Genomic DNA, 9,987 nt, shown 5'->3' with positions numbered 1-9,987 from the left:
ATGTTCAGTCTTTGTGAAAAGTAACCAGACTGCATGGTTTGCTTCTGGCTCATACAGCAGAGCCCTTATAGCTTCCCTGAAGCTGAAATGGTCGTCAAACGTAAGGACTCGGGGTCTTCTTACCTTCCAGCATCTTTTGATCTTTAGAGAAGTAACAAGGGCTCCACTACAGAAGCTAGAAGCAAACCATGCAGCCTGGTTACTTTTAACAAAGACTGTACATATAATGTTTTTACGGAGTATTTTAGGGAGCGCCATTATCGTACGCTTCGTAGAAATTTTAAAGACCCTGAATCAGTGCTCATGTTTTGTCCACTGCGGAATGAAGAATGCCTTAATGTACAAGCCGCTGTATGATTACGTGCTACTAAACTGAAATGGTCGCCTCAAACGCAATTGACATCACATGCACTTGCGGCCCCTAAACAATGCTTATATGAAGGGCTCATAGGAGCTAAATTCCAATATTTAAACTCGAGAGATTTCAGATAAGACCATGCATGTGTGGCAAGTCTACTTCTTTTCTTTGAACTATACAATATGTCACTTTCTGATCACAGGAAAAAAGAAGTGTGGAGTTATTTTTGTGCAAAAAAAAACTTTTCGCAAAGAGCACGGCACCTGGGCTTTCGTAGGTGCTTGCACAGGCGCAGGTGCCTTTGATAAATTTAGTCACAAATAACGAGAAATATCTTCGTGATAAATACCTCAGAATTTAAACAGGATTATTAGCATTTTGCGCTGTTGAGCAGTTCATATTTCTAAATTTTCGCAACCTCATCGGCCGGATAGATTTTAATAATGTTTAAGATACTTCTTTAAAACAAAACAAATGATATAATGGCCAAGATTTCATGATGTATAGCGCAGACCTTCCCACTAACACTTTTAAACCTGTTCGTAGGAAAAGCTCTAAACGACTGCTATAAAATCCCCTACATATCTTTTGAAGGGAAGAAAATAACGGTGCACAAACCCTAAATAATCGGAGGACTAAATAAACTTTCGATGGCAAGAAATTTGTACAATTTGCCGAGATGTTTATTTTTTTATTATTTATTTAAACATACTGTCAATCCCCAGAGGATTGTAACAGGGGTGGGTACAGAAAAACAATTTTACAGTATTATTAACAAAGAATTTTTCTATTCATATAGTGTTGAACACTATATGAATAGCCATAGTCATGTAAAACATGCTGCATAATTTCGCTGGTGTTCCAGATTAAGCACCTCTAAGAAAATCTTTTTTTTTTCGTCATTACTCTGCCCAGTTTCCTTGGAACAGAACGTGGCGAATTTTCTTCCGGAAGACGAGGTGAAGCCATAGTTGTTATGAAATATTCTGAGTCTATAATTGATCATGTATTCGTCACAATTATTCCCTGAAGTTTGTGCTTGCAAAATCCCTCCAAGCATTTCTTTAGAACTGCATATTCTTTGGTGGTAAATGACTCTGCCATTTTTTGCAGTCATTCCATCGTCACGGCAAGCCGGGTTTTTTGAAGCTCACCTAAATGTATGCGCGCATCTTTCTAAACAGCTGTCGTCACTCATTTAGCCGTGCATTGCTGTTAATGTGGTTCCGACAATTTCGGAGAAAGTCTGTAGGCTTGGGATTGGTAAAAAAAAAAATTCGCTACTAACGACTTTAGCTCAATGCTTGAGAAGGACGTCCGCCACATCGCACATTGCCAGAGGCATGGTTCGTTACCATGGACACTTGTTCAGAGCATCAAACGCTCATCGCCTAATTTTTAAATGTGACAAAACAAGCTCTGCAACAAAACTGAGCCCCGTCTGTAGGCGGCCAATGAAATCTTATCCCTAGCCGGTCATGCAGCTGATTATATATTTAGCCTGTCTTTGTAATTCCCAATAGTGGGGCAAAACGACTAAATTGGTCTCTTAAACCGTTGTTACAAAAGTTTACGCCTAAGTATCCTGCACGGAACCAAGCTCCAAATTATGCCGCCGAATTCAAGTGCGTTAGCTTAGTTTTGGGCCACCGACTACTGTGGCTTTCCAACCGCACATTTTACTGAAGAGGTGAATCCGCTGGCTCTTCTTGTCTAATCTCCCTTAGCTGGTCCGTAGGCTTGTGGTTTTGTCAGAACCTGTAAAACTCCTCTTCAAATAGAATAAGGTTTTCAGTGTCATAGCTCTTCTTAGTTCATTTCTCAATAGCAGCAGCTTCGTCGTCAGAGCCGTGCACAGCACAGAGCCGTGCACAGGCTCCCTCCACGAACTTGGCATCCTTCCGACTGCGGCAGTGTGTGTGTTAAGAAAAATAGCGAGCTTCTGAAGAAGGCACGTGGTGCGGAAAGCGGCGCAAGTTTCACTATATGCACTCGACCATGGATGGTGATCCTAGATGTTTAGGACCACAGTGCTACAACAGTTATTTTTCTTAAGCCATCACTAACGCTAACCATTCGCGTTACTGAAATGCAAATGTCATGTGAATTTTTTCGCAGTGCTTAGGATACGAAAATATGCTTCTTAAAACATTTCTAGACTTTGTTTTTTTATTTAAATCTGGGCTCTGTGGGAGCAAACCTTGAATGCAGAAAAATTATGAAATTTGGAGGCACACAGGGAAGTTACACCATTCGTCTATAAAATAAATTCTTATTTGTGTGACTTATTGATATGGGTTGCATTGGGCTCATAAAATTAATTTGTTGCCTTTTTAGATGCTCGCAAATACGCTCACTCGTCCGACCGCCACAGAAAAATGACACCCATCGTTACGAGAGCTCTTGAAAAAAAGGAGACATAAGGTACCTTGAACGTATTGACTACGTATATAAGAGAATTTTATAAAAGTGCAAGAGAAACAACTTTATACTACATTAACCTTTGTTTTCTACAAATGCTGCGCTCGTGCTTTCGTTTTCAATTAAGGTTGATAAATTTTCTATTTCCGGGGTCTCAGGACGATATTGCGCGCACTTCATTCAATACTCGCGTGCTAGTCCTGCAGGTTAGGTTGACATGGGTAGCAGTACTTGACAATTGTAGGCGTCGACTCAAACACAAAACGATCGTGCTGATGCAAAAGTAAGACCAAAGGAGAGACGTTAGCAACAAGTTTCGTCGTAGTACTAAGCCAACCACCGAAACGCCATTACCCGAAGAACCCGTTATGGAGTTCTTCAACCAACACAAGCATGAATCTAAGTGCGCAAAAGACTGCTTCCAGAAGATGTGATGACATGTAATTGAAAAAGGAAGGCCTGAATAATTTGGTCGGTCAGTGGGGGCAGATCTATTGAATTGGGGGAGTCTTGCTCAATTCTAGAACAAATCGCAGTCCAAAACAAAAAATTACTCTCTTCATGGAGCATTAGATAAGAGCATTAAGACGCGCCTTTTCCCTATGTTCTTTCGGCGAATACGACCCTTATATTGGAGAATAAAGCTGCAACTTCGTGAACGACTTGAGCTGGACGTAGCTAGTGAAGAGTGGTTTACTGGCACGTCGTCTAGGAACCAGCGAGGCGAGAGCCCGGCACACAAGCGGCAGTTCTCCAGCACGAGCCTTTCACGGGTGGCGCTAGCGCTTCGTCGTCGTTGGTGGCGATGCTGAATCATCTTCTTCATTCCAACTGCCCCGGCGGAAAGAGGGAGCCATCCGGGCGCCTCAAGGCGAGGAGACGACGAGAGGGCTGTAATAAGGCTTCAAGCGGCTGACATGAACGACGTCGCGACCACGGCGGCGATGGTCCAAAGAAGGTGTCACCGGTTCGATGATATAGTTCACTGGTGATGTACACTCTTAAGATGCGGTAAGGACCAATGTGCTTGGCCGAAAATTTGGACGCAGCCGGAACAGAGAGCCAGACCAATGATCCAGTGGAGAAGTGTGTAGCGGGCGTGTCTTCGTCCGACTCATGTTTTCGGAGCCCTTGACGTTCGGCGGTGAAGGAGCGAGCCAACTGGCGGCACTGCTCAGCATGGCGGGTAATGTCAGAAAGGGAAGTATATTCTGAGCTGTCGGGGTTGTAGGGAAGGATTGTGTCCAGCAGACAGGAAGGCTCGCGCCCAAATAAAAGAATGGGGAAAAGCCGGTGGTTGCCTGGGATGCGGTGTTATATGCATAGGTCACGAACGGAAGGACTTGATCCCAATTAGAGCTGTCGGAGCTAATGTACATGGCGATCATGTCCCCAAGAGTACGGTTGAATCGTTCGGTGAGGCCATTGGTTTGGGGGTGGTAAGCGGTAGTGGTACGGTGGACTGAGTGGCACGCATCGAGAAGCTCGCGAACAACTTCAGACAAGGAAACACGGCCGCGGTCACTGAGAAGTTCTCGCGGAGCGCCGTGACGCAGGACGAAGTGATGAAGAAGGAACAAGGCGACGTCGCGAGCAGTAGCCGCAGGTAGGGCAGCGGTCTCAGCATACCGAGTGAGGTGGTCCACGGCGACTATAATCCATCGATTCCCGGCGGTCGTGAAGGGGAGCGGCCCATATAGGTCGATGCCCACACGATCGAAAGGGCAAGCCGGCCACGGTAATGGCTGTAACGGGGCAGTCGAGGGTCGAGGTGACGACTTCCGCTGCTGACACGCTGTGCAGGAGCGAACGTATCGACGAACAAAGTTGTGCATGCCCCGCCAGTAGTACCTCTGGCGTAGCCGCTCGTAGGTTTTCAGCGATCCAGCGTGAGCGCTTTGAGGGTCGGCGTGGTAGTGCGCACAGATCTCAGACCGAAGATGGCGGGGAATCACGAGGAGCCACTTTCGGCCTTCCGGACGGTAGTTGCGGCGGTACAGGAGATCGTCGCGGATGGCGAAATGGGAAGCTTGGCGACGAAGGGCCCGAGGGAAGGAGGACGTAGAGTGCTCACGAAGGGCATCCACCAAGGAAGAAATCCATGGATCCTGGCGTTGTTGATTGGGCATGTCGATAGCAGTGAGCGCTGCGAGTGGGGAATCAGATACGAGGGAAGAGGGCGCAGGAGAGGGCAGTGGCGAGCGTGACAAGGCGTCGGCGTCGGAGTGCTTGCGGCCCGACCGGTAGACAACGGTAACATCGAATTCCTGAAGACAGAGTGCCCAGCGGCCAAGGCGTCCTGATGGATCTTTGAGGGAGGCCAACCAACACAAGGCGTGGTGATCAGTAACGACGGTGAACGGGCGGCCATATAAGTAAGGGCGGAATTTTGTGAGAGCCCACACTACGGCCAGACACTCCTTTTCAGTCACGCTCTAGTTCGACTCTGCTTTGGTGAGAGCACGGCTGGCGTACGCAACAACGTATTCAGAAAATTTGGGCTTGTGCTGGGCCAGGACAGCACCGAGGCCAATTCCGTTTGCGTCGGTGTGCACCTCAGTAGGAGCACTGGGGTCATAGTGCCGAAGAATAGGGGGTGAAGTAAGACGACGACGGAGCGCAGCAAAAGCTTCATCGCAGGCAGAGTCCGAAGTAGACAGGTCGGCGGGACCATTGAGAAGTTTCGTAAGGGGCACGACGATAGAGGCGAAATTAGGGACAAAGCGCCGAAAATAGGAGCAGAGGCCCACAAATCGGCGCACCTGTTTCGTAGAGGTCGGTTTAGGGAATTCAGCCACAGCCCGGAGTTTGTCAGGATCAGGTAGGACGCCATCTTTGGATACGAGGTGGCCGAGTATTGTCAGTTGCCGGGCGCCAAAGTGACATTTCTTGAGGTTAAGCTGAAGGCCAGCACGGGTGAGGCAGCTCAATATCTGGCGCAAGCGCTGGAGATGCGTCGGAAAATCGGGCGAAAACACAACAACATCATCCAAGTAGCAGAGACAAATGTTCCACTTGAGCCCGCACAATACATTGTCCATCATTCGTTCGAACGTGGCGGGAGCGTTACACAGAGCGAATGGCATTACGGTGAATTCATATAGGCCGTCAGGGGTAACGAATGCCGTTTAGGACGGTCGGACTCAGACATCGGGACTTGCCAATAGCCGGAACGGAGATCCAGAGAGGAGAAGAATTCGGCGCCTTGCAAGCAGTCTAGGGCGTCGACAATACGGGGTAGCGGGTAGACGTCTTTGCGCGTAATTTTGTTGAGCCGGCGATAGTCCACGCAAAATCTTATCGAGCCATCCTTCTTCTTCACCAGCACCACTGGGGATGACCAAGGACTGGCAGATGGCTGAATAATGCCGCGTTGTAGCATGTCGTCCACTTGCTCAGCGATGAGGCGGCGCTCGGGAAGTGACACACGGTAGGGGCGCTGGCGGAGAGGAGTATGGGTACCGGTTTCAATGTGGTGCTCGACATTGGTCGCACGGCCCAAAGAAGAGGACTGGTGGTCAAACGATGAGCGAAACTGGTTGAGCAGGGCAAGAAGCTGCGCGTGTTGAGCTGTGTCGAGGGCGGGGTCAATAGAGCGGTCGAAAATGTCCGAAGGCAGTGGGTGATCGGGAGTAGCGCGACGTGGGGTGAGGGCAGCGATGTCGGGACTGGAAGAGGTCACATCGGTGTCCAAGGAAGTGATCAAGGTAGCGGTTTCAAAATGGCCAAGGCACTCGCCACGGAGCAGGGAGAAGGCAGAGAAGGAGGTGTTAGAGACGAGGATGGCGGCAGTACCGTGTTGAATGTCGATGACGGCGAAGGGAACAGAGAGGCGTCGGCGAGAGGCAAGGATGGGGGAAGGCGTGAAGAGAACGGTGGCGTCAGAAACAGAGGCGGCGCAAACAGGGACAAGCACAGCACTGTCAGGGGGAATGTGAGTGTCCTCGGCGACAACAAACTTAGCATCACGGCGAATGGAAGGCTCGTCGAAGGGCGCATCACAGAGCGTAGAAAAGACGACATGCGCACGGGCGCAGTCAATGACGGCGCTGTGGCGGGATAGAAAATCCCAGCCAAGGATGACGTCATGGGAGCTTGCACGGAGAACTAAAAATTCGACAACATATAAAACATCGGCGATGACTACGCGTGCTCTACAAGCGGCAGACGGATAAACGGGCTCGGCGCTAGCTGTACGGAGGGAAAGTCCAGAAGATGGGGTGGTAACTTTTCGAAACGAACGGCAGAAGTTTTTGTTAATCACAGAAACGGAGGCCCCAGTGTCCACAAGCGCAAGTGTCTTGACGCCGTTTACAAACACGTCAAGAAGATTCGGCGGTGAAAGGCGAGGACTTAAGCAGGGCGATGATAGCGCAGTTCGTGCCCCAGGAACTGCGGCTGCTAGTTTTCCGAATCGGCGGGGACGGGGCGACGCCTCATGGGCGACAAGGAGCGGCGGCGAGGGGAGGGCGAGCGGTGGGAAACGTAGGGCGGGCGACCAAGAGCGCGGTCAGGTGAGGTCCCCTGATGCGGTGGTTCGAAAGGTGCGCGAAAGGTGCGATCTGTATCGCGGTAGTCCGGCAGGGGGTGGAGAGGCGCAGGCAGAGTACGTCGACATAGGCGAGCGACGTGGCCTGGAAAACCGCAGGCGTAGCAGATCGGTCGGTTGTCAGCCGTGCGCCAAGGATTGTAGGCAGCGGGCGCGAAACGCTGTCGGGAAACAACAGGCGCAGGCACCGCAGGAGGAGCATAGGCATAGGCCTGCGGCCGCGGTGGTCTTCTGACAGCCTCGGCATACGTGAGAGGCACGGGTGCGGGCGCAGGCGGCACGCTTACTGGAGGGTCGTAGCTTAACGGGGCGGCAACTGAGGTGGGCTGGATCGGGAGTAGACCGGCCTGGGGAGCCAAAGGTGCCCGTTGCCGAAGACTAGGAAGTGCATCGGCGACCTCCTGCGTGATGGCATTCCGGATCTCAGGACTGAGGACGGGCGGTGACGGGTGGGGGTTAGATATGAGAGATAGCTGCCGGGCGACCACTTCCCGCACGAAGTCTTTGATTGTGGCTAGCAAGTCGTGGTTGATGCCCAGGCCGGAGATGGAGTCGGCAGGCGGGGGAGGGCGACGAGCGCAAAGAGGTTGCTTGCGCAACTCGTCAAAACTTTGGCACAGTGTATAAACCGAGGCGACGGTGGTGGGGCTCTTCGCCAGCAACATCTGAAAAGCATCGTCGTCGATGGCTTTCAGGACGTGCTTAATCTTGTCAGCTTCGGACATAGCCAGATCAACACGCTTGCATAGGTCAACTACATCTTCAATGTAGCTCGTGAAAGTCTCGCCCTTGTGCTGAGCTCGGACACGCAGGCTTTGCTCAGCGCGCAGTTTCCGGACGGCGGGACGGCCGAAAACCTCCGCAAGTGTGCTCTTGAAAACGGTCCAGGTGGGGATGTCAGCCTCGTGGTTTCGGAACCACAGGTTCGCTACGTCGCTCAGGTAGAATATAACGTTGGTCAGTTTGACGCTGTCATCCCAATTGTTATGGCGGCTCACCCGTTCGTATGATTCCAACCAATCTTCTACATCCTGGTCGCTGTGGCCGCTGAAAACAGCGTGGTCGCGCTGCCGGACGGCACCGGGGCAGATGACGGGCTGCGGCGGGGGGGCGGGCTGTTGACTGGTCTTGGACATCGGGATGGTGCGACTGCGAAGGTCCACGGTGATGGGGAATGGTGAACGCAGCAACCTCCACCAAATGAAGAGTGGTTTATTGGCACGTTGAAGCGCCGGCAACGAAGACCCGGGCGCAAGTCGTCTAGGAACCAGCGAGGCGAGAGCCCGGAACACAAGCGGCAGTTCTCCAGCACGAGCCTTTCACGGGCGGCGCTAGCGCTTCGTCGTCGTTGGTGGCGGTGCTGAATCATCTTCTTCATTCCACTAGCATTATTTTCGCGTCGCTATCTGCGCGTACATAAAAACAATGTGGGCCGACAGTCGCTCACGTTGCCCTCTATTTGCGGCCTGCTAAGCCGTGGTGTTCCAGTTTTCTAGCGAGCTCTATGCCGCGATGAACACGCAAGTCTAATTCGATGTTGTCTTCAACTAGACGTATTGGCCCAAACGGCACACCCTTCGACTGCAAGAGTTCATTATACATGTAGCTTATTGCCTCGCTATGTCCGCACATTTTTGTGCATGTGCAGCAGTATAGATATGCTGGGGAAGATACTAACCAGTCCGGATAAAAACTATGTTCTGAATAAAATTCTAGCCCGTGGCATTTCGGCAAGCAGCAGGCATCCAGCATCCTGCCTGCCAAAAACTCAAATAATTAATAGCCAGCCATCATTTCACTTTTGTAAACTACGCTTTCCACTTGGCACGTTAAAGAACCCCAGGTGGTCGAAATTTCCGGAGCCCTCCACTACGGCGTCTCTCATAGCCTTAGTCGCTTTGGGACGTTAAACCCCATCAACCAACCAACTTTCCACTTGGATGGTGGTGAATGCGCAAGGCAACCTTGTTTCCGAGGAAGAACAAGAATCGTCAGAGATTATCACTAGTTTGGTGTTCTCCCTGGAAAACTTACCTGAAGATGGGTCCATAAATCGATGCCCATTCCAATGCCTTCGTGCGGTGAAAATTAGGCTGGTTTATCTCCACATGTCCCAGGAATGATCTTGCCGGTGGCATAGGAGGGAGCTTAGTGCCCGAAGGGAGCTTTCGAATGCGCAGCCATTTCCGCACCAGGAGCAAAGCTAGAAGATAAGTAGCTGAAGCTACCAGAAGTGCACCGAAATCCATGGCTTGGAATGGATGATTTCTTGCCTTCCTCTGAGCTTAAGTGCTGAAAAGCACCTCCTGCAAATATCATTGTGCAGATACTTAGCATGACATGCAGCTGCACCCTAGGCACGCCTAAAAGTTTTGGAAGAAAAGGTACATATTTTCATTCAAAAGAAGTAAGGTGCATTTTAGATGCCTAGAACTGGAAATTTATCATTATCATTTATCATTTATTGTACCCTTAAAGGCCTCTGTTGAGGCATTACATAAGGGGGGGGGGGGGGGGGGACAAAGCAAATGCAACTGAGAATAATACGTTAATACAACAAAACATAATGCAATACAATAAAATGAAAAACGATACATCACAATACAACGTTGGTCAATAATGAAGGGCGCAAGGCTGAATTAGGCGGTAACAACAACAA

The 9,987-nt window shown here is 50.4% G+C and overlaps 1 protein-coding gene across 1 annotated transcript in view; it reads right to left on the bottom strand.

Annotated features, from left to right (window-relative positions):
* LOC149333279 (cytochrome P450 2U1-like) overlaps positions 1-9,577 on the bottom strand; it is a 52,304-nt gene extending 42,727 nt beyond the window's left edge. Inside the window, exon 1 of the mRNA XM_089557696.1 lies at positions 9,363-9,577. Within this exon, the coding sequence (XP_089413822.1) occupies positions 9,363-9,577 (215 nt within the window). The remainder of the gene's footprint in view (positions 1-9,362) is intronic.
* Positions 9,578-9,987: the final 410 nt, after the last annotated feature.

The sequence above is a fragment of the Amblyomma mixtum genome, chromosome 8 (genome assembly GCF_055824585.1).
Source record: "Amblyomma mixtum isolate Tamu chromosome 8, ASM5582458v1, whole genome shotgun sequence".
In the NCBI taxonomy this organism is placed as follows: domain Eukaryota; kingdom Metazoa; phylum Arthropoda; class Arachnida; order Ixodida; family Ixodidae; genus Amblyomma; species Amblyomma mixtum.
Note: the sequence above shows the minus strand (reverse complement) of the source record. Positions and strands in the feature narration are given on the sequence as shown.